We start from the raw sequence: 24,100 nt of genomic DNA, 5'->3' as shown, positions 1-24,100 counted from the left end.
ATAACCTGAGTGCACTCAGTTGCTTCGAGGAAGAACACTCCTGCTTAATGCATCTCGTGTGGGTACCTCTCAGAACTTTTGCTGAGCCAAGCAGCTTTACCAATGAAAATGCAAACTGACAGTGCTTAAAAATAGCAGCTTTTGGGTAATATAAGGCACGTGAATTACCACAAGTCAAGAGAGGAGGTTTTCAGATCGTCTAAAAATAGAAGCTAGGAAAAACGAACGCACACCGCAGTTCAGCTTAAGACTGCAAGTTAAACATTGATCAGGGGGAGGAAGTTGTGTTACGACTCCAACTCACAACTCCTCGCTCTGCTGTGCCCTCACTGCTGCACTGTGTCCCCTGGCTGGGACTTCTGGCAGCACATCCTGCACCTGCAACAGGCACTTGGGAGGGCACGATCTGTTCAGGGGGCAAACACATTGCATCCACTTGAACTGCTCTTCCAGCACAGCTTTCTTGTCCCTGCATTTCCAGCGAACACCCCTGCTCCTGAGCACGGCCCCTGGCTTCACAAGGAGCATGTGATTTCTTACAACCGTTTGTACAACCTCAGGGAGAGCTAAGTTCAGAAAGACCACTGGGAGATAAACACAGGAAAAGCAGAAGAGGCAGAGCTCACTGGGATGCGATGCTGCTGATTGCTTTTCTCAGCATCAGGAAAGGAACCCGCTGGAGCTGCAGAGTGGTTAGCACACAGCCTTGAGACAATAGCTCTGCTTGGGAAAGGGGCTGATTTGCACTCAATATCGTTTCTGGCAGGGCAACGTCGCAAACCTTCGCCAAGTGGCGCGGAGCCAGAAGAGCAGAGCGAGAAGCAAAGCAGCATCCAACAAAAGCTGAACAAAATCAGAATGCTACTGCAGTCAGTATTGAGCTTTTTATTGCCTTCGTGCGTTTCCCTGGGAACGCACCACTCTCGTCTGCGAGCGGCCACTGAGTTTGTGGGATTTGCCTTCCCAGGGTGTTTGCTGCACCTCTGGTCAGCACTCTGGAGTTGTGCAGACTCCCAGTGAGCACAGCCAGGTCCACACACACACAGACACACCTCCACAAGGCTTTTCTCTTTGCAGCACGCGGTCACGTCGTGCTGCACATCCACGGTGAGGCACGCAGAGCAATTTGTCCAGACTTCCACATGCTCCAGTTACGCAAGAAAGGTCATCACTGCTTCACTCCCTCCAAAGGAGCCGCATTCCCCAAACCTTTCTCAATGTTTTGCTTGTGGCAAGGCAGTAAAGGGCCAAGAGGCCCCCTAGAAGTATTTAAAACAACATATTTCTCTGCACACAGTTATTAGTAGCAAGTCCTGGAAGCTCTGCACGCCAGCAGAAGGGAAAAATAATTGGATTCAGGAGCACAATGGATCTTCCTGCCATCAGCACTTCAGCAACAGTGAGAGAAATGTGTGTGTGACTGGCAGGACAAATTGACACGCGCACCAAAAGCTTTGCTATTGCTGGCTCATTGCAGCATTCTGGGCTCCTGGCTACCTCTCACTCATCCTTGTGCTTTTCGGCTTGTTTCTCTCCCTGCTGGCTGGCTGAAGAAGCTCCATTAAGAGCTGATGCTGCTCCAAAACTTAAGAGGTCAGCGACAGCTCTTCTGCACAGCTGAAGCAGTCCACAGTGCCAGGGGCTTCCCTTTGCAGCAGACACCAGCAGCACCGCTCCGATGGACCCATTTCTACCACAGCTGCTTTCAGGATGCTTTTCTGCACAGCGAGAGCATTTGTTTGTTCCAGAAGAGCTCAGGAACTTGCACCCAAACGCACACGTTTTGTGAAACGCAGCTTTCCTCTAACAGGAACCTCTAAATAGGTCACACAAATAGGAAGGAATGAAGACAGCTCTGCTCCTAGTCCAAAGCCCAGCAGTGACTCACAGAAATCAAATGGCTTCCCTGAGGCTACCAGGGACTCCGTGCGGAACGAGGGCCGCCCTCCCCGCGTGGCAGAGGCAGTGTTTCTGGGGATGACTTGTTCCCTGGCTCCTCAGGCTGACGTGACCGACCTGGTGCTAACACCCACCTCCATGCTTGTGCAGTTGCTGGAGAACACATTTTTCTCCCCTTGCTGAATCACCGGGTGGAGAAGGGGTGGGATCACCTCCTGGAACTGGGTTATCAAAGAGACCAAAAAAGGAGAAAGCAGCAAGAAAATGTGGCAAGCTCGTTTATCCTATCTAAAATTAGATAATTTGTCTGCAGCCTCCCTCATCCAGTTCAGGGCCCATCTCTTTGACAAAAGCAATGCTTACAGAAAACACCCTCATTTCAGGACCTGGCAACAAGAGCTCATCGTGATGCACTCAAACACCTGTAAGCTACTTCCTCCCTGACCAGAATGTAACTTCCATCATCAGGAAGGTCAAGAACCAGAGGCTTACTACGTGTCACAGCTAATCATGCTGCCGTTTCCACCTGCAGGAACACAGCAGAGCATGGCAGCATCAGCTCCAAAGCACATCTGGGCACGCTTCCCCCAGAGCCGAGGCTCAGATTCCCACTCTTGGTGCTGAGGGTGACAGCAGAGGGGTCAAAGGAATCCCAGCCATGAGGTGCTCCATGAGCAATGGCCCAGCAGGAGCCTCACCTGTGTTCTGCAGCGAGGTGGGCCCAGACGTGAGCTCACCTCTTTTCTCTTGAGAAAAATCAGTGCGGCCAATGACTTACAGGCTAAAATATCTGCAGGAGCTTTGCAAGTCAGATGCTAGTGCGGAAGAGCTGGGGGTACGTGTACACACGTGCCTCTGACCATGCACGAGCTGAACCCAGCTGAAAAACCTCAGGAGTCAGGTGATGCATAGTTGAGGCAGGGACGGAAGTGTGCTGATTTCTTTGATTGCCTGCTTTGAGACGCGGGATGCTTACGTTCCAGGAACAAGGAACTTGTTCACCAGCCCAACAGTGAAGCAAGCGTTGTGGGAAGAGAAGCTGAATCCTTAACTCAGCAGTTTTTAAACAGTCCACCTACAGATGCTTACTGCAGCGCCAGCCCGGAGAGCGAAGCAGAAGTTTCCTTGCCAGTGTGCTGGGGGGACTTTTGGAGAAGGGCTTGGCATCGTTTCACTGACCTTGGAGCAAAGGCACAGCAATCAAGCCTAGGGTTTCTTTCCACTCTTCCTGACTTTACAGATGGCCTCAGGCAAGGCACTGCCCACTGCTGCTCTGTGTGCAGAACAAGAAAAGCACCCTGCATCTGCAGAGTATAGGACAAGGCCTAAACCATTTAGGTTTGCAACAGAGAACACTAAGGTTGCAGCAAGGGCCAAATTTTCAGCTCCACCAGTGCCTTTTCACAGAGCTCGGAGAGTGTTAAAAGCTTTCCAAGAGGATGTCATTACGATTTACAGCCACTTTAAGCACGCTTACTCTGCCACAGTGGTGTAAAGGGATCTCTGGATAGAATGAGAAGAGTATCTTAACGTTTATTGGTCTATAAAATATTTGCTTAATTCTCTAAGGACAGCACGCACTAAATTAAGAAGGGATATCAGTGTAGATCACAGCACCGTGCTCAACACCCTACTTCAAATTAAGCTTGGAGCATTTCATATATGCATCGCAGCCCTTTATTAAAGATAAACACCCATTTGTAACAAACCCACATATATAATGCAGGTTCACTTTGCCTTCAAAGGGTGCTTTGTAAAAGTCAATTACTTAATGTCAGTGTCATCTCCGAGAAGCACCCCAGCACTCCCAGAGGAGCAGAGCCAAGGGGCTGATCCAGCTCCATCTGAGAGCGGGCTGCCTGCTCTGCCAACAGCACGCTCCTCTTCCACCGAGGTCACAGAGGAACCTGCTGGATACGTTATGTGCACACAAAAGGGATTCATGCAAATTACAATTTTAGGGAACTATGCTGAAAAATAGATCCTAACTGCCTAAACACACCGTAGCTGTTGGCCAGGGTTTGTGCTGAAATGCAGCAATCCAATACCCAGCCTGAACTCCGCTGAGATGCAGATAAACATGCTTCAATTTGCATCAGCTTCACCACGCACAAACAGCAATGCTGCCGTAACAAGATCACTTGGATCAAGTGTTCATTTCCAAAACATGAGAATATTTACTTACAGGAACACCTGAGCAGGACAGGGCTAAAATTTGAGATTAAGAATATACGTTCTCTCTGAAGGAAGAATGGTTTTGCAGGTATGTGCACTATGACAGAAGTAAAAGGAGATGTAAAGGCTTCTGAGCTCCTGCCCGGTGCCCCCACCCTTCCTCAACCATACGCCATCCTGGTAACACGTATTAGGCTCCTCCCTGCCAGCACGGAGGTCCCATTCATTCACCAGCCCAATCTTATTTACAGATCACCTAGCAACTATTCAGGAGGAAAACAGCATGTTGGAAAACAAATCCGTCTGCACTCACAAGGTGGTTCCTCTCCAGGCACACACAAACCCAGCAGACGAGTTTTCCTGCATTGAATTAGCAAGCATATAAAATGCATCATCCATCTAAAACGTTTGTAATCACTTCTAATATCTGCCCATGATGATTCGCTGCTCTTTGCGTTATGCAGTCATTTCTTCCCTCCCCCCTCCCTCATCTCACAGTAGGGCTGATGGGATAGCACAGGGCATGGGGAAGCTTAGGTGGTGAGATAATGCAACTTGGTTTTTTTTTTAGCATTACCATTCAGCTGTATGAGTGATGACAACACACACAATTTACATTCTGTGTCTACAGGCAAAGTGAAGCAGACTCTTGCTCAACTCTTGCACCACGCTATAAAAAGGGACGAAATAAAATCTATCACTGATACACATCCTTGCTCAGTTCTTTGCAGCCTATGGCACGTATGCTGGCATATTCCAGTCAGCACTGCTGTGAACTGCCACCACTGTGCTGCACTGGCATGGAAAATAAGTCATTTGGGAGTGCAGATGCTTACCGGCCTGCTCCAGTGCCACCAGCATTGACTGCTCAATGAGGTCTCGCTCGATGAAGCTGCGGAACTCCTCCGTGTACACCGTGAGGTCGGGCAGCTGGAAGGTGGAGATGGGCATCTCCAGCAGGTGCTCACTGCTGCCGTTGCTGGAGACGTGGGAGCGGGCCAGGGAGACAATGGTGGAGCTGGCGTGGGAAATGCCTCGAGACAGGCGTTTTTCTGGGAGGGGAAGGAAAATGAAACACCACCTGAATGGTGCAGAAGCAGCAAACCTCACCAAAGCCATTATTAAAATCGCTGCCTTCAGCTTGTATTTTTCGGTTGCTGGAAGCCAAATTGCTCTAACACACCACCAACTCAGAAATAGGGAAGTCAGCCTGCCTCTGTACTCGGCACTGGTGAGGCCTCATCCTGAGTGCTGTGTTCAGGTTTGGGAACCTCAGTACAGAAAGGACATGGAGGTGCTGGAGCAGGTCCAGAGATGGGCAGCAAGGCTGGGGAAGGGCTTGGAGAATGTGACCTTGGAGAGACTAAAGGAACTGGGGCTGTTTGGTCTGGGGAAGAGGAGGCTGAGGGGAGCCCTTATTGCTCTCGCTCAGGACCTGAAAGGTGATTGCAGCAGAGCGGGGCTGGGCTCTGCTCACTGCTGGCAGGTGACAGGATGAGGGGAAATGGCCTCCAGTTGCACCAGGGGAGGTTTAGGTTGGATATCAGGAGAAGCTTCTGTACATAAAGGGTTGTTAAGCACTGGAATGGGCCTCCCAGGGAGGTGGTTGAGTCACCATCCCTGGATGTGTTTGAAAACCATGTGGCTGTGGTGCTCAGGGACACGATTGAGAGGAGGGTTGTTAGAGTTAGGCTAGTATGGTTAGGTTGCGGTTGGATTTGATGATCATTAAGGCCCTTCCCAACCTGATTCGATGATTGCCCCCACGTGGCTTTCTGCAGGCTCTTACCCTGCACAATGTCATCCTGTCGCTGCAGCGGTGGTCGCCCCGGCCGGGCTGCCTCCTTCTCCGGGGGTTTGTAGCTGCGTCCCTCGTTGAAGGAGTGCGGCAAGTTCCCCGCGTGCACCTGCCGCAGCTGCTCGAAGTCACTCAGTGCTGCACTCACATCCCAGTTTTTACCTGGATTGGAAGGCATCGAAAGTGGTCACCATCATACGAGAGAAACGTCAGGTCAGATCCTACAGCACCCACCTGGAAAGTAATACTAGGCTATCTACCCATGACGTTTGGAGCTATATTCCTGCCCAGGATTTGGATTTGAAGAAATGTAACCATGAATTGAAGTGCCCAGCACATCAGGCGTACTGCCCGTGGTCACACAGGTGGCTCACATGCTCCCTGAGTGTGCAGTAGACAGGCACAGGGCTTAGAGGGAGCTGCTGCTCCTGCTTGCTGCAGCCTGCACAATCTCCCCAAAGCTCCGAAGACTGCGAGTTTTGCCAGAGCTAGATTTCTGGCTGCAAAACAAAGGGCAGGGTCACCATAACGGCACACACGCTGAACACAGAGCATGGGACTGAAGACAAACAAACAGCATTTTGCCCTCAGGAAAGGGAAATGGAAGGTCAGGCCGTGTTAAGTCCACTAGCATGTAGGCAAGCCAATTGCTTCAGGTCAGAGCCAGAGCTTTGTTTTCTAAGCCTCCCCAGTTGCAGTGAAGATAATCCACTGTGATGCAGACACCACTCCTTTGCTGACAAAGTTTAACAGCCTGCAGCTCTCATCCCTCGCATTATTGCAGGACAGCACTCAAGTGAAAAACACGAAAAACACGCACAAAACACACACAGCGAAGCGGGACTTTAAAAGCTGATGGTTTTTAACAGAACTTTCTTCAGGCTCCGCACGTGGTTTTTAAGAGACTCGACTCTTTCTGAGCTGACACCCAAAATATAACAGCAAAACGCCAGCCAGCCTAGGCAGCAGCTCCATCACTTTCCAGCAGGCTGCAGCCATTACCAGCCAGATAAAACAGATTTAACTCAGAGTTGGGGGAATCCTTAAAGCAATCCCCCTTCCTGCTAACACTACCCAGCAAGCTGAAAGAGTGTATGTTAATACACTGAAGTCCTCCAGTATGCAATGAATTGACCTTTTAGAAGCCACTGTCTTCCACAGGCAAGAATATATAGCAAAAAACGAGTCTACCATATGGCTTACATTAGAGAAAATCGTGATTTTTATGAACACTGTTAGTCTAAGCTCTTAAATTAGCAAGTTAGCAGACACTGTAGAAAGAACGCCAACTTTATATATAGTAACTCCACTACAGGAAAGATATATAAACTGCCAATTGGTTTATATGATAGCTCATGGATAATACAAGAAGCATTATGTCTAATTCCCAAACGGAAATATGCTTTTCAAGTATTCAAATTCTTCTGAGAGATGTAATTTGCAGTGTTTAATGACCGACTCCAAGCGGAAAGTTATTTTAAGGTTTACCTTTTGAGGTTTTTTTTCCTGTTTCATTCTTTAAATGAACCAACAAATCAGTATCGAGGAATGAGAATGACCCACTAGATTAAAATTAGAGCTGCTGGCATATCATTACCTGCTTCAATGCAAAAGCAACAGGAGGATGCTTCAATACTGACCCAGCACAGCTGTATTTACCAGCAGCTGCTTCAGGAATGGAAGCCCTTTGGATGGTCTATAAGAAATGATGGAAAAGTCTCTGCCTTCCCTCATTTCCACTTGTGGAGATGTCAGCCCCACAGAGACCATGGGAAAAAACACAGCGGCTCGGCAACGTGTCACGAAAATGAGGTAAAACTGCTGTTGTCAAAATAAATCAACTCACTTGCCAAGGAACCTAAAACCAGAGCATCAACGCACCACAAAACCCACCGCCCTCCAGACTTCTGCTCAGGCAGAACTTTGCCACGAGTGGGCTGTGAGACGCCGTGAGGTGCTGCGAACGAGAGGGCTGCGGGATGTCACAGTGAAGAGGGCCATGGGCCTCCATGATGGAGGGGGCTGCTGGCCATGAGGAAGCCACAGGCCGCCATGATGGAGGGGGCTGCAGGCCACGAGGAAGCCGCAGGCCACCATGACGGAGGGGGCTGCAGGCCACGAGGAAGCCGCAGGCCGCCATGACGGAGGGGGCTGCAGGCCACGAGGAAGCCGCAGGCCGCCATGACGGAGGGGGCTGCAGGCCACGAGGAAGCCGCAGGCCGCCATGAGGCCTCCCCTCTGCCCCCTCATCTCTAGTACGAACAAACTAAACCCCCCCAGCTGCTCCCCACACATCCTGACCTCAGACCCTTCCCCATCTCACAGCCATGCCTGCTCGATGTCCAATCGCCTCACTTGAGCCCCTGGCAGAAGGAGGAACCAATGCTCCTTCTGAAGCAAAGGCAAATTTGCACCATCATCTTTATTCCAAGGCTGAAAGGGTGATGGTACAGCTTAAGTATCGCAGCAAGCATGGTCTTGAAATCATATAATTGCATTTTGGTTAAGTATGGACAAACTGCCAAATACAGCTCCCTCTGCTTCAAATGCAATGCTTCTGTCCTCCAGCATTTAGCACAGGCCAACATTTACTCACCATCCTTTTGTCAACACAAACGCAAAGGCAGTGCTTGCAAGAAAGCTTACAGCCCAAAAATTCAGACCTGGCGGCCTCTTCTTGCCTCTGCCTATAGCTACAAGCAGAAGGTGAAAAACCAATTATCTACAGCCTCGAGACTAAACACAGTCATTAAGGAGCAAGTTGCCCATCTTAAGCGGTTTTTGAGAAAATGTCAATATTGTGCTATGTTTTAGGGCAAACAAACACACTTTTTAAGCAGGCAGAGTGCTGGAAAGCTGCCAGCGTGGTGCGTGGAGGCTGCACACAGATGATGCAGCGTTTTGAGGCTTGTCTTCAATTCCTGAGCACTCAGTGCTTTCCGGCACCTCAACAGACTGACCCTGCTGATAGCAAGTGCCCCATGATGAGTGCTAGGTGCACTTCTGCGCAAGTCAGCCTGCGAGGGCTGCTGCCAGGAGAGGTCACCGGTTCAGCAGCATGCAACATGGATGGCCAGATACCAGCAAAACAGCAATTTATACTGGTATAATCACGCCACCTTCACAAGCAGAACAAGATATACCAGTAAAAGTACAGCTTTACCTATATAATTACCCCTTATTGCTTTGAAAACACAAGCAGCCTTCAGAGCATTCACAAGCAGCAATAGCGCTGCTGACAAGAGAAATCCCAAAGTTTTACCACCACTGCTGGCAGCGAACAACACGCAGGAACAGAAGCTGAACGAAGCGGTGCTGTGCTCCTGTTTGATGCATTCTCCTTCCAAACATTTGAAATTCATTACCTGATGGCCGCGTAACAAGAAACCAGGGCAGAATTTCACCAACGCCGCTGATGGTGGCACCAGCTGGACACCGACCTCCATCCTCCGGGTCCTCCCCACCCTTCTTGCAAGCCCTTTCCACACTCAGACCTCATCAGCCTCCTCCCTGGTCCCATCCCCAGCTGTACGTACCTTCGAGCAGGTCTCTGGCCAGTCCTGGCTCTGCCCCTGTCGAGCGAACAAAATCCGACAGGACGATGTCCATATCCAAGGTCGTGTGCTCATGGATTCCTCCCAGCAGCTGGGGTCAGCAGCGCCCGGATCAGCACCTCAATCTAGAAATGAGACCAACAACGCGTGTGGCTCGCATTACAGACTATAAAATAATTAGCCTGGAGAGGCAGCTCGGGGCTGGCTGGGAACTATCCGATGGCAGGTGCCCCCCGAGGGGGGAAAGCCTTCCGCACAGCTAATTGTGCTCTAGGACTGCTGATTAACGGATCAATAACTGTGAGTAAAGCCAGGAGCTCCGCTGCCCCGTGCCCCACGCCCAGCCGGAGCGATGCTACGGGTCCAAAGGCTCAGCAGTTTCAGGGTGAAAATTCCCACCTCAAAGCGACTCGGGGCAGCTCCTCGTTGCAAAATCACAGGCAAAGAGCTAGGAGAAGAAATGAGTTTGTTTGGTAGCAGAAAACAGAAAGCTCCTCTCCCTTGCCCACCTGTACAGAGCCCAGAGCAGGTACAGAGCTGTACCTGCAGCCCTTCCCAGGGCAAAACGCTGTAATTAGGAGCTGTTGCCTATGCAAAATGAAACAAAAAACCTTTTCAGGCAAATAAAGTAAACTCCTTTCAAAGGAACAGAACTGCACCACTGCAGCAATCCAGGAAGAGGAAGCTTTCTGCACTTGGTTTTAACCAGCACCAATGCCCTTTGCTAAAGCCTTGTTCACTCTTTGCAACTTGAAGAGCCCTTCAGCTCCACCTTGCAAAGGCAGTAATGGTGTGATTCAGTTTGAGGGAAATGCAAACCAGCTTGGCAGCCCCAGCTGTACTCCATGAGAGATCTTCCTGCCCCTAAAAATCACCCAAGCCTTCACCAAAAGATCTCCAAAGCCAACGCACCGCAAACCCCTCCAACAGCCGATCCTCCCAGAAGGGAACAAAACTGACCAGCACAAAGATGCATTATGTTAACCTTCTGTTTTAACAGGTCCGAAGATTTACAAAGCCACATGTAGGTGTGTGCTCTTGCTGTGCATTCAAATCCTGATTTACTGCATTCCTCAGGGCAGAAACAGAGAGCAGCTCCACAGCAGCTTGGACCCGGCAAAGGCTCAGTGGCCTTTTGCAGTTAAAGGGTTATAAAAGGAAAAAAAAACCAACCAAACTGTCAGCTAACACAACCTGCTGGAAAACTCCTCCTAAGCTGAAATTTGGCACGTGAATAAGAGGGGAAAAAGTGTGTAAGGTGGGTAGGCAGAGCTGTCACCACATCGAGAGGAGGAGAGGAAATTTCAGCGTTACAGGGAAGATGAACAACCTCATCCACTTCCCAAGTGCCTTAAAAACGACTCTTCTGGAGTATTCCTAAAGATGGGCAAAACACCCTCACAACACAAACCTCAGACACAATAAGTGAAACGTGCAAGCTGTGATCTGGAATTTCCTGGCTTTGTTGGTTAAATACCCTTCTTATTATCTTCCACGCCCTCTAATCATATTCTTATTAACTACGCACACAGAAAAGTGTGCGTTTTTGAGTGTTATTTAACACCGGGGCAATCTCGGGGCTATTGCCACCTGAAGGCAATCCTAAAACCAAGTGCATTCTGACACAGAGCTCTGCCTTACCAGTGATGGAGAGGATCCCCCCGCCACGAACCACGACCCCCACGCACCGGGGAGAACTACAGGAGCAGCGAGTGGGGTTTCTCAGTGAAAACTCAGCATCGCCGGAGCAAAAGGTAACTTCCTTCTGGTGGGTTCAGCACTTAAAAGCAAGAGGCCTTTTGGAAGGCAGAAGAAAAGAGCAGCAGCACAGCCCACGCCTGCTGACTCGCGGCATTTGCAGCTCCTTAGCAAACTCCCTCACGCACAAATATGTCAGCATCTCGACACTGCAAGGCAAAACACAGATGGAAAACTCCACGTCCAACGACACAGTAATGAACTGCCAGAGATTTAGTGTGAGGGTTCATCCGAAGAAGCACCCTCTCCCCCTCTGCTGACTGTTATTGATTACTTTCTTTACAGAGAGCTACCTCCCTTCTGCAAGCTTTTGGCATCGCCCTGGCACTGGGCAGAGCCGTCCTGCAGAGATGTGGCTGCACGGGGAGCACAGCGCTGTGTGCCATCTTCTCCTCCTCCTCTTCCTCCTCCTGCAGCTCCAGAGCCTGCTATAAGGATGGGAAATGCACTGTGCTCATCCCTCCCACTGCACCAGGTAGGAAATGAAGCCTAAGGAGATCTGCAACCACAAGTGTTATAGAATCATAGAATGTTGCCCCGCAAAAACCAAAGCGTTTCAGGTGTCAGCACACCAAAATCCCCCCAGGAGTACACACAGAGGCATTTATGACCCTGTTAAAACAGACAGCTTCCAGTGCTGGATGGAATCTGGAAGTGAGCTTTTCTGGACGATCTCTGCAACGCTGACAGACCTTTGCAGGACACACCGGTGGGAATTAGGCAAATTAAAGCCTGAGCATTCATGCTTTAGTCTCCCCTCAGAATCCCTGCTCTCCTCTGGCCCAACGCACAAACACCACCCCCAGCACACAGACATCACCCCCAGCCCCACAGGCACCGCTTCTCCTTTGGCACACAACCAGAATGGCAGAAACATTTCAGAAATCACTCATTTCCTCATCAGAGCTACATCTGGACACGAGCAAACTCCCCAGCGGTGGGTGAAGGCATGCCCGAGGGGCTATCCCAGCCAACAGCAGCAGCACGCAGCCCATCCTGGCTATGCCCCACAGCCTCGTCCAAAGGAAGGAGCAAAGAAAACCCTCCACAGTCCAATATGTGAAATACAAACACTGCTGGAGCAGAAGGGACTGGAATCCCCCACCCAAGGCACACTCCATGAAGCACGTCCTGCCTTTCACCTCTTACAGGTTCTTGAGACGCATCTGCATGTGGTTCATCGTATTTTTAACACACAGCTTTGTCACAGGTTTGAAACACTGCAGAAAACCATCATGTTCTGTGCTATAGGGTGTTGTAGAGCTCATTTCTTTAAGCTATCCCAGAAATACCTTATAATCAATACGTATCAAGGGAATGCTATTTTCAAAATATTTATATTTTAAGCCATTCCAGACAAAAATGCCACCAAAAGCACTGCTGTGTGCACCCCAAGTTCTCATTGCTTAACATCATGTGCAAAGCAACAGCTGAACTCAGAGCATCCCATCTCCCACTGCTACCCACAGCGCTCCCATAGAAGGAGAGCTTCCAAATTTCCCCACTTCCACTGGTAAAGAGCCAAAACTAAATTGCCTTAATTTGCAAAGACTCAAATTAGAACAATTCCCTGCACACTACAGGAGGGGAAGGAGGAATTTGGCAGGCGCTGCCCTTCGGCAGGTGAGGAAGGGGTTGGACACGTGGCCAGGGGAGGGGTCTGCATCCCTCCAAGGTCCGCTCCACACCCCTCTCAGGAATGGAATAAGGTCTCTCTGAGCTCAGGAATGCTGACAAAGTGTGTGTGGGAAAAAACCCCACCAAATTCCCTCAGTTTTCCTCCCAGCATACAGTCCCTCACCTCTGCGCTCTTCTGAGACATTGCCAAATCTCGCCCATCCTTCAAAGCTTCTCCTCATTTAATTTCATCACTGGGCTGCGGAGCAGAGAGCCACTAATTTAAGATTTGGGAAAGCTGGCAGGTTTTCCTTAATAACTGCATTTTCAGAGACACTAAAAGAAAAAAAAAAACAGAAAGAGGGGTGGACAGCATGCAACTTGAAGCTCTTCAAACCAATACAAATCTTGATCTGAGGGGAAGTCCTGTGCTCGGAGAGCTGACGGCTGGCTGGCACAGATTGGGTGCAGGGAGGCTTTGCTATGGACTCCAAATTAAAACACGCTTTTTAGAACTTCAAAACAAGTCATCAAGTTTAAACACCAGGCAGGAGCGTTTCCCAACTATCCTCCTATTGTGATAAGGCCCTATCATCTCCCTCAAATCACTTTTTGGCTACAAGCAGGAGACTTTCTCGCCGCTTTTGGCACTGACATCATGCTGCAGCCCAAACAGGGCAGGATCAGAGCTGGGATAAAGCAATCACAGCTGCCAGTCATGCAGGCACCTTGGGGTGAGTGCTTTGTAAACAGCTTTCCGGGAGCAAAGCCGTGGCCTATTACACACAGCCCACGGGCTACGTACCTGCGGTATCTTGGCAGCACACTGGGAAGTGGCAGACATTCATGTTTACAACAACTTATCCAAGAAAAAACAGCACCTGGCTTGCCAGGTAAGCGTCACCCTCACCTCACTGAGCTTCTTGGAACTTCAGGGATCTGCACTTCTTTGCAAAACAGCCATTGGTAACACCACCCCCAGAGATGGGGATGCAAAGGCTCTGCCACAGAGGACTCACATCCAGGGCTGGCCTCACACCAACAAGGCTTCGTATCCTTCCCAGAACATTTGCATAGAGGACCAGAACAGATCACTGGGAAAGAAGAGTGCCTCATTCACAAAGAAATCTGTGCAAAGATTGATATTTGAATAAGAGCACTGCTGTGCGGCGTACAATTGCACACTGTTATTGCACCCAGCCAGTCAAACCTCCCGGAACTGCTGGGAGCACACGGAGCAGAGCAGCAGTGCACGATCCCACAGCACCCATCCGGGCAGTGCAGCAGGGTGTGTGCCCACCTGCACCCCCTCCTCACGGACAGGGGTTGCACTATGAAACAGGGCAAGATGTTGGCCTCTTGGCCACCTCCCTGCACACAAACAGGAGGCACAAGGCACAGGGATGCAGTGCATTTCTTTCCTCTCCTCACATTCAGCTCTACCTTGAACAATGGAAACACTCACTTGCATGGGACTAACCCAGCTGACTTCAGAATTCCTCTGCACTCTGTCTCAGGTTCCTAGCTGCTATCTCTACTGCCTTTGCTGAATGGCTTTGCTGCTGCTTTCCAGCTTGCTTCCCCCCGGAGGCATTCTGCGATGTTGTCATCTCCTTATCCTTTAATGATATAAGATCACAGGTATTAGAGCACCAGAGACAACAGGTCACTGTCACATTGCTGCTCTTACGTGTGCGCTGACACAGACCCCCAGCTGTCCCCCAGGATCCTGCGTCCAAACACGGCAACGCCAACCTAAAAGTTATTAATTTGCTATCGAAATCTGTGTTTTTTGTTTTCTTTTTATTAGAAAGCATTATTTCACCATGCTCTAACACCATTCCCAAAGCTATGCAAACGGGCTCCTATCCAGCAGGCTGTAAAGCTACCTTCGCTTTTCCTTCACACTTAATTTCCTTTACGTTTTGTCTTCCATGCTTCCACCTCCACAAATCACACCACAAACCTCCAAGCTGGTGGGAGGCCGAGCACTCGGATGCAACACCTGACATGAGGATTATTCACCTTACGACAGCCTGCTAAGAAGCTGCCCTCCACCAGAAACCGTGGAGCATTAAATCCACTGAGGGCTTTCATCTCAGCCACCCCTGATCACACACTCCCATCATGCTTTTATGGCTTTTCCATCGGTATTCCACACCACGACAAGCCCAAAGCGCTCAGCTGGGATGTCCCCTGCCTTTGCTGACAAACAGGTGGCTCTCCAGCCCTGGTTTTGAGGAAGGAAACCCCAGGGGAGCACGCATAGGACCAAAGCAAAGTGTCACACAACAAAGCTCACGTTTAATAACAAGCAGAAGGTGTGAGCCCCAGAATGCAGAAGGCTCCAAAAAGCTCCAGAGGAAAGCAAACCTCACCCCTGCGTCAGCAGCAGCTCCAGTAGCTCAGCAGGAGACATCCACGAGGCACACGCAGACAGAGCCCCACACCATTGACAGTGGTGTTGATATTCTCCTCGAGCTGTGTGTGACTCCTCATTTTAGAGACCACAGTGTCCTCATCTGTTCCAAATTCCTCAAGTTCAACGCCTCTTCTGCCGTGATGCAAGCCCTGAGCTACGTGAAACCGGAGCAGGCGCCAGGCTGTGCACTCCTCGTGCTTCTTAATTAAGAAACCTACGTTCGAGGTGATTGCTGGCATCTCTCAGACCTCAGGGTTACACAGTTCTCTCCAGAATTTGCCAGATAAAACTGGAATCAGTGCTTCAGACAGCCAACCTTACCTCCCACCCTGTAGCCCTCGCGCTCCATTCATACTTCCGCGGTCTCCTTCCAAAGGCCATAAAGATAAGAACTCAGCTAACAGCTCTGTGCAGCTCACACGGACCCCACGTGGCACACGTCCCCCGAGCTTCCCATCCTCCTTCTTCTTTAGGAACAGCACATTTGCAAGAGGAAGCCCAGCAGACCTTCACCTACAACATCACCACCCCCCACCACTGCTGGATGCAAATGCGGGCACAGGACAATGTTTGTAACAGCCAAACCTCCAGGATTTCACATATTTTTGGTGCAGCCTGGCACGAGGTCACACTTAACGCAGGGGTATCGCCAGCCATCTCGCTTCCAACGCATCTCCCGTGGACAGAAATGACTTTGTTAGGAAAAGCAAGAAATGCCTACCCTTCAGGGATGCCGCACCACTTAGTTAGCTAATGCTCGTAAAAAGCTATAAACAGCTTAACAAAGCCTCGCCGTTAGGAGGCACAGGGAACACTCACAGCCTGTGTCACTGCAGCACTGCACAGCTCAGCTATGGACGGCTCCACGGCCCCGCTGCCAGCACATCATCCCTGGGTGCCCCAGTGGGGAGAAACCCCAAGAAACAGCCGCTGCACACCCACGTGGTGCTCTGAGGAAAGATTCCGGTTGGGATTTCACATATTCACCTGCAAAAGAGCACACTGCTTCGATCTAAGAACAGCCTAACAATGCTGTGCTACTACGGCTGCCCACCACACCACAAGCCTCTGTGGCTCCTGCTATCACAGCTTATAAAAAGCCATTCACAGCTGGATCACCTCGGGTTGAAGCGTGCACATTTAGCACTGTCTGCAGTAATTTCTCCTCATCGTGGTGAAATAAGGCAGGGGTTTATGAGGCAATGACCTCAGGGCATCAGTAAGGTGTGTCCGGAGCTCCTCCAAACCGTGGGTGGGTGGTGGCTGTCACTGCTCCCCGTCCTGCCAGAAGTCACCATCCTCTGCTCAGGGCTGAGCACCCCCCTCACCCACAGGGATCAGAGCTCAGGCTGCTCATTGCAAACCTATGAAACAGCCGCTGTTGACCCTGCCTGAAGCAGGGAAGGAGGGCTCACACCAGCTGCTTTCCAGGAAGACACGCAGAAATAGGGACCTCTGGCACTGGTGCAAAGCAGCCACGGGCTGAGCTCCTGTCCAGAGCTGCAAGCAATGCATGCAGGGTGAGCAGCACCGGCACCAAACTCCTCCATGTGGGCGAGCTCCTGAAGGGGCCTGGGCTTAAACACGACAGGATTAGTCAAACACATCTCTGAAGAGTGTATTTGAGAAGTGTATCAACCCAATTTCAACTATTTGGGGCTTTTTTTTTTTTTTTTTTAATTGAAGACTTACATCAACAAACAATCCAAGGTGTAATGCAGTTCTTGTATTTGCCTTCAGTAAGGTAGACTCCAAACAAAGCTAGAAGGTTCCTGATCATTAGCCCCCCATCATGGGATGTTTCTAAAATGTAAAAGGCACTGAGTGATGCTTAAATCAACAAAAGCAAGGAGCAGAGGAAGGGTCATCGAGCCGCAGCGCCCTTCTGCTGCACGTGGGCACTTTGGGACAGAGCTCTGAGCTCTGGCATCCAACCCAGAGGTGTTGCACGGAATGCTTTCAGCCTGATTCACCGCTTTTTGTTGTCCTCTTCAGAAAGGACGGCTGAATTCACTGCTGCTGGAAGCATCTCCCCCTGTTCTGCTGTCGTGCCCGAACACGCCGTCATACTTCACAAGTGTGGTCCTCTGCTAGGAAGGCAGCGAGCCGCTCATGTCAGAGATGACTCCTGTATGAGAAAATAGCTCTTCTTTTTCCTTTTCGCAAACAAACTCAGACTTCATACCCACAGCCTGAACGCAGATTAATTCTCCTCGTCACCTCGCCGTGACGCAGCCCGCTCTGCTTCCAGGAGCTGTTCCCATGGCTCTGCTTGGCACCGACTCACGCCAGTCAACGCGTGCCAGCTGCTTTATCAGTTATGTGCAAACGCGAGAGGAAAGCACGGGGGACAAACTCACAACTGTACGCTGCTAAAACCTTCTGAACCACCGGCGTTTTGGATCCTTCCTAATTCAGCTTGCCTATACGATAAGCTTTCTGAAGGCCAGCCGTATCCAGACCAGCAGCGTGGCATGAAATCTTCACTTCCAGCACAAAAGCAGGCTGAATAGAAAAAGAAATGAAATGCAGCAGTGCCAGACATGGGCTCACACACCGACAAACCCGCAGCCCAGCACTGCCCAGAACCTAACCAGTGTGGTCCTGCCCTGCTTAGCCCACCACCTTCCATCACTGGAACGGGTTGCCCAAGGAGGTGTGGATGCCCCATCCCTGCAGGCATTCGAGGCCAGGCTGGATGTGGCTCTGGGCAGCCTGGGCTGCTGGTTGGCGACCCTGCACACAGCAGGGGCATTGGAACAAAATGATCATTGTGGTCCTTTTCAACCCAGGCCATCCTATGATTCTGTAATTCTAATGCAGAGCTCCAGCACCGCACCAGGCACTCGGAGGTGCCCGACGTGTCCATCCAAACCCCAGGCAAAGCAAGAAACAGGTGTCTTCCACTGGGACTTGAGCATTTCCCACTCGCTCAAGGCAGGACACGGTAACCAAAACTATATTAGGAAACTTTACAGCTCCAGCCCAAGGAAAATGTTTCCTTTTGCGTCAGAAGCAAATGTACTCCACTTCGCCTTTCGCTTTTAAACTCGGGCTTTTGAATCAACATCATAAAGACAGCAGCAACCAAAGATGACTGTCAGCATCAAGTGCATTTGAATGCTCCCTTTGCAGGGCACATATTTTGATTTTAAACTGAATTTGGGTTGGGTGGGTGTTCTCCAGCCTAGCTGCTGAATTCTGCTTTCTGAAGATTGGGGCATGCTGACACCACGATGCGCTGCTGCATGCAGACAGCGGGAAGCCTTTGAGATGATGTGTGCTCCCTAACGAGGAGGGAAATGAGTATCAGGGAGAAAGGGTGGGCTAAACAGGGCAGGACCACGCTGGGGCCTTTGGGAAGCAGCAGCTGATCCATGCAATAGGTTCGTATGGCCTGTTGTTTTAATGCAGGAGGCAGCACCAGCAAAAGCCTTGCACAAGGCACTCCATATGACACTCCAGACTTCAGCTCTTCACCTGTAGGCTCCTCTGCTTCTCCTGCACAGGCTTCTCAGCAAGGCAGTGCTGTGCTCTGCCCAATGCATGCAGGGCCCGGGCAGAGCCCTGCTTCCAGGGCAGCAATGCAATGGTGTGATTACGCCGTGAGTCACACACAGCTTGGAACTATAATAAGCTCGATCCTCAAACAGCATTTCTCGCTCAGTCACCACACCCATAAAAAAAAGAGAGTGAAAGCCGTGCATCCCAAACCACAGCCAGGATGGCTGCACCTACTGCTGGCTCAGACCTTTGTTCTTCCAGGCAGGGAAACAACATGTGCAAAAACGTGACCATGTCTGCCTCTACCTGACCCGTTCTGAAGCCAGGTCGTGACAGGCAGCAAGGAAAATAAGGGATCTGATCATCTGTGTGAGGGGTGAAGGGACAGACACCCATCTGTTCACTTTCCCTGTGTGAGGCTACTCACTCCCAGGCTCACATCCCAGCGAGCACACAGACTTGGCACACATGTCAGTGCTTCCAGCACTAAGGAGAAGTCTGCAGAGCCTCCAAAAGCACCAAAGGTAAAATGCTTAACACCAAATGCTCACGTAAAAGAAAGTGAGCATCAGAGAAAAGGCATGGAAGCAAAGCAGCCCGCAGCTCCCCGCATCCTCCATGCAACAGCAGTTCTGGTTTGGGAGGAGTTCCAGCACAACTCCCCAGAAGCTGAGTGGGGAGGGGGATGCATCCTGCTGCTCCATGGCAGCTGCAGGGACTGTGTGATGCTCCCTGCCCCAACCAGATCGGGCAAATTAAAAGAGGCCACATGAAGAAATAAAAAGGAAATGAGGGAAAATAATCAAGCATACCTCAAGCTTCGTGGCTTGTCTCTTTCAGAACATAATGGGGGAAAAAATCATCAAGCATGCTTAACCAAATAAGCATTCCACTGGAAATGGATTCAACTCACAGCACAGGGAAGATGGACCGTGGGGTTCAGGATGGTAACTTTAAGGGGCTTTAATCTTCTCCCTCAAAGTGCTTGGGTTTCTCTGCGTGAAAACCAGCACACCGTGTGCCAATTTGTCTCCTTTTAAAGCAAAGCGTGTAAAACAAAACCATCACCACACATCCGAGACATCCTCCAAAGCCATCTCAAGCTTTTGCTCATAAATATGACTGTCTGGATAGCCACACTGCAAAACGCACTCCAGACCTAATGATGCTGGTGAAGGACCCAGACGCAGACACCTGCTGCTCTGCTGCCAGGGAGGAATCACCCCCCGCTCCAGCCCTGCTTTGCAAAGCTCACGCATAAGTTCCCCACAGCTGCAGCAAGGCAGCAAACCTAGATCTGAACTCTGGGACCTCTTAACCAGAAATCTGCCCCAAGCTGCATGGAGCAGCACTCAGCTCTGATGCAGAGCACAACGCAGGCTGCTTGCCTTCCCCTGTCCCGTGCCCTCTGCAGGCCTGGGTGCAAGCCTTGTCCATGGGAAAGGCTCATGATGCAACTCAAGGCAAGCCGGGCAGGACTTCATTGTCTTAAGCAGCCCACACCTGTGCTGACCAAGCCCTGCTCTCTACTTGCTAAGACTTATCAGAATAGCTACTAGCAAAATAAGCTACTCACATGGCTGTGCTCCAAGTGAATGAGAATGGAAAGCAAGGCAAAACTAACATAGATGTTTGTTCTTGAGAAGTGAGGGCAGGCTGAGGTCGGGGTGGGTGCAGCACTGCACTTTCTGCTCGGCACAGCCGTGTCTGAACCCAGATTTCCTGCGTTGTGAAGACGGAGCCTTGGAAGCCTCCGAGGGACTGCGGATCTCTGGCACAATCTGTGCTGCTCCAGGACAGCACTCTGCCTCCGACGCAGGGAAAAAGCTTTCTTAAAAAAAAGTTTGCTGTTACTCAAGAAATTCGCAGCAGTGAAGCAAGTCACACTTTACAAACCTTCATTGCAACTGTTTTCATACACTTAGCTTCTCTTAGGGGGGAGCTTTACCCTATTTTCCTGGGCTACAATCACCTGCTTTCCTTTGCTCTAAATCCAGCTGTACTAATTTCAACATCCAGATGATTCTAACGCTTGAGCTGCAGAGCACTGAGATGCAGCAGGGAATGGAACCTCAAAGCCACGTGTATATCAGCTTCAAACGCGGACGGAGCGGATCCGTTCCCTCCGCAGCATTGCTCTGCATCCATTCCTCTTTCAAGAAGGTTTGTACTTTCCAGGCTAACTTCCAACCCCTGACTTTCTGTTTCCAGACAGCCCTCAAAGCAAAGCAAGGGCTCACACCCCAAGCACCCACGGCAGTGCCTCAACACAGAGCTGCTCAGCACCAAACACACTGCAGCACGGTGAGCCGGGCAGCAGGGCCACGCTCCCGCGGGCTGCAGCCATTGCACGATGACCCACCGTAGCTCCCTTCCTATGTTAGCCAAACACGAGGCACATACCTAAAATAAACACGTGGAAACTCAGCCTGAGACAAATGCACCTGCTGAAATCAGGCCATGACTATTTCCAGCCCAGAACCAGGCTCCGCAGGGCTGGGCACTTTGCTCCCAGGGGCTGCTGGCAGGGAGCACCCCTGCACACCAGGCACAGCTGCTTCCTCCTCCTGCTGAGTGCTGGCTCTCCCCAGCCCTGCTCCCGCCCGGTGAACCACCCCGTGTCAGTATCAGCCACTTGAAAAGAGGGGTTTGCAGTCTGCAGCAGGGTCAGAGCTGAGGCACCTGTTGGAGGGACGCTCCCTGCCCAGTGCCCAACACAGCCTTGTGGAGAGCAACGTCACATCGCGCTGTCACTGCACCACATCGCGCGGCAGAGATGGGACCACCAGCTTTGGGAAGCTTCTCAGCTGCCAAATGCAGCAGTATAAAGGCCATCACCTCCTGTACCATTTCCCCTCTGCGCTCCCACTGTCAGTTTCCGTTTTCAGCAGGAAAAAAAAGTGCAGGTAAACGCATTAAGCATCACGGCTGGTGGCCCCCAGCACGCACAAGTTCAGGCCACGCTGTCTCGTGTCACCACATCAACTGCTGTCCTCACACCCCTTTGGAACAGCAGCTTTGTCATGCTGCAACTATTACCCCAAGGCCAGGCTGGATGCGGCTCTGGGCAGCCTGGGCTGGCGGTTGGCAACGCTGCCTGTGGCGGGGAGGTTGAAACTGGATGATCTTTGGGGTCCTTTTCAACCCAGACCATTCTCTGATCCTATGAAGTTTGCCCTTCCAATTAGCGCTGCGAGGCGTTGGGCTTTAACAGCTTTTCCTTAAGAAGTGTGAAATCCCAACCAGCTGTGCTATCAGTGTTTCACAACACGGCATGCTGCTATCCCGAGGTCAGCAGGGGACAAACACTGTGTGAGGCACGGGACAACGCAAACCCAGTGCTGGGAGCCCAAAGGCTGGCTTCAGGAGCTCAAAGCCTGGTCTCTGGAGCCCAAAGCCTGCTGTCTGAAGCCCAAAGCCCAGCTCCAGGAGCCCAAAGCCCAGCTCCAGGAGCCCAAAGCCCAGCTCCAGGAGCCCAAAGCCTGGCATCCTGAGTTCAAATGGGCAGCAGAAAGCACACCGACGGCACCGAGCTCAGCCATGCTGAGAGCTGGGAACACACGCTGGGCTCAGACAGAAGAAATCCAGCACTGTCAGCAACCCGACGTGAACAACTCCAGCCACCACGTTTGGACTTTTCCAGCTCTGTGCCTGAAGCTGGCGACAGCACCGTTATTTACACCTTACTTATTAAGCCCGCCCTGCGATTCGAGGCTGAAAATCACACCCAGTGCAGGCAGACGCGCCGTGCCATCCATGCCCACGCTGAAGGCACCCCTCGGGGTTACCGCCCCGCCACCGCTCCTCGCACAGCGGTCCCACACGGGACCCCCTGCGGGTGCCGGGACTCAACGAGCGCCCCGCGGTTACCGGGCACGACGCGGTTCTCCTCCCGGGGCTGAGCGCTCCACGGCCGTTTCCACGCTCCCGTCCCCGCAGCGTCCACCCCTCGGGCCCGGCGCAGCGCCCGCGGAGCTCAGCGCCGGCAGCGGCCGCAGGGAACGGCGGAGCCGCGCGGGTTTCCAGGTCGGGAGCGATGAGGCCGCGCGGCCCAGAGCGGAGCAAAGCAACAGCGCCCTTCTACGGGACGGGCGCGGTGCCGCCCGCACCCACCGACGCTCCGTCCCGGCGCTGCGGGGCCGCCCCCGCCGCCGGGGGTCGGTGACGGCGCGCTCGGTCCTCACGCCCGAAGCGCCGCTAACGGCTCGGGGGGAGCGGCCCCGGCTCCGGGCCCCGCCCGGGATGACCCCCCCACGGCCCTCCACCGCACCGGGCCGCACGGCGGGGCTGGGATCGGGGGGGATCCCCACGGCGCGGTGAGCCCTCAGCGCCCCCCGGCCCAACGGCGGCCCCGAGGCCGCCCCGCAGAGCCGCTCCGCCGAGCCCGGCCCGGCCGCGAAGAAAACTTTCCCGAGCGCAGCGCGGCGCGGCCCCACCGGGGTTACCTGCGAGCGGCTCCATGGCGCCGCGCCGCCGCCGAGGCCGCGCTCCCGGAGGGGCGGGAGGGGACGGGACGGGGGAAGGGGAGGGGAGCGCGGTGCCGCCGCCGTCGCCCGCCCGGAACGCCGCGCCACCCCCGTTCCCGCCCGGAACGCTTTCGGGGGCGCACGCGGCCGCCCCGCCGGGCAGCGCCGGGCCAATGGCGGAGGGACGCGGCCCCGCCCCGCCCGCACGGCGCCTGCGCGGGGCCGGAGGGGGGCGAGCGGGTGGGGTGTCGAAGGAGTTGTGCTCCGTGCGTGGGTTCGGTGGCCCCGTGCAGGGTCTGTACCCCTGTGTGGGGCCTCCGCGGGGTCTGTGTTTCTGTGTAGGGCCTGTAAACCTGCGTGGGGTCCGTACAAGGCCTGAGTGGACCCGGTACTCTCCTCACGGGGCCCGTATCCCCTGCATGGGACCTGTACCCGTCTATAGAGCCTGCGTGGGACCTGTACCCCATATAGGGCCTGTGTGGGGCCTGTACCCCTCTATGTAGAGCCTGCGTGGGACCTGTACCCCTATATAGGGTCTGTGTGGGGCCTGTACCCCTCTATGTAGAGCCTGCGTGGGACCTGTACCCCCATATAGGGCCTGTGTGGGGCCTGTACCCCTATATAGGGCCTGTGTGGGGCCTGTACCCCTCTATGTAGAGCCTGCGTGGGACCTGTACCCCTATATAGGGCCTGCGTGGGACCTGTGCCCCTATATAGGGTCTGTGTGGGGCCTGTACCCCTCTATGTAGAGCCTGCGTGGGACCTGTACCCCCATATAGGGCCTGTGTGGGGCCTGTACCCCTATATAGGGCCTGTGTGGGGCCTGTACCCCTCTATGTAGAGCCTGCGTGGGACCTGTACCCCTATATAGGGCCTGCGTGGGACCTGTACCCCTATATAGGGTCTG

The 24,100-nt window shown here is 52.4% G+C and overlaps 1 protein-coding gene across 6 annotated transcripts in view; it reads right to left on the bottom strand.

Moving 5' to 3' along the window:
- The window catches only part of OTUD7B (OTU deubiquitinase 7B), a 33,404-nt gene extending 10,113 nt beyond the window's left edge, over window positions 1–23,291 (bottom strand). The window contains exons 1-6 of one of the 6 annotated variants that reach the window (XM_046903953.1): window positions 14,267–15,064; window positions 12,986–13,137; window positions 11,068–11,333; window positions 9,409–9,551; window positions 5,864–6,034; window positions 4,911–5,126 (exon numbers count right to left, since the gene is read on the bottom strand). In XM_046903953.1, coding sequence (XP_046759909.1) covers window positions 4,911–5,126; window positions 5,864–6,034; window positions 9,409–9,481 — 460 coding nt within the window. In that variant the 5' untranslated portion in view covers window positions 9,482–9,551; window positions 11,068–11,333; window positions 12,986–13,137; window positions 14,267–15,064. Of the gene's footprint in view, window positions 1–4,910; window positions 5,127–5,863; window positions 6,035–9,408; window positions 9,552–11,067; window positions 11,334–12,985; window positions 15,065–15,179; window positions 17,729–22,597 lie in introns of those variants that run through there. The other 5 variants (XM_040652480.2, XM_046903952.1, XM_046903954.1 and 2 more) reach the window with 5 other exon arrangements.
- Window positions 23,292–24,100: the final 809 nt, after the last annotated feature.

This window comes from Gallus gallus, chromosome 25, assembly GCF_016699485.2.
Source record: "Gallus gallus isolate bGalGal1 chromosome 25, bGalGal1.mat.broiler.GRCg7b, whole genome shotgun sequence".
Taxonomy (NCBI): Eukaryota; Metazoa; Chordata; class Aves; order Galliformes; family Phasianidae; genus Gallus; species Gallus gallus.
The sequence above is the reverse complement of the archived record's forward strand: the minus strand, read 5'-3'. Positions and strand labels throughout refer to the sequence as shown.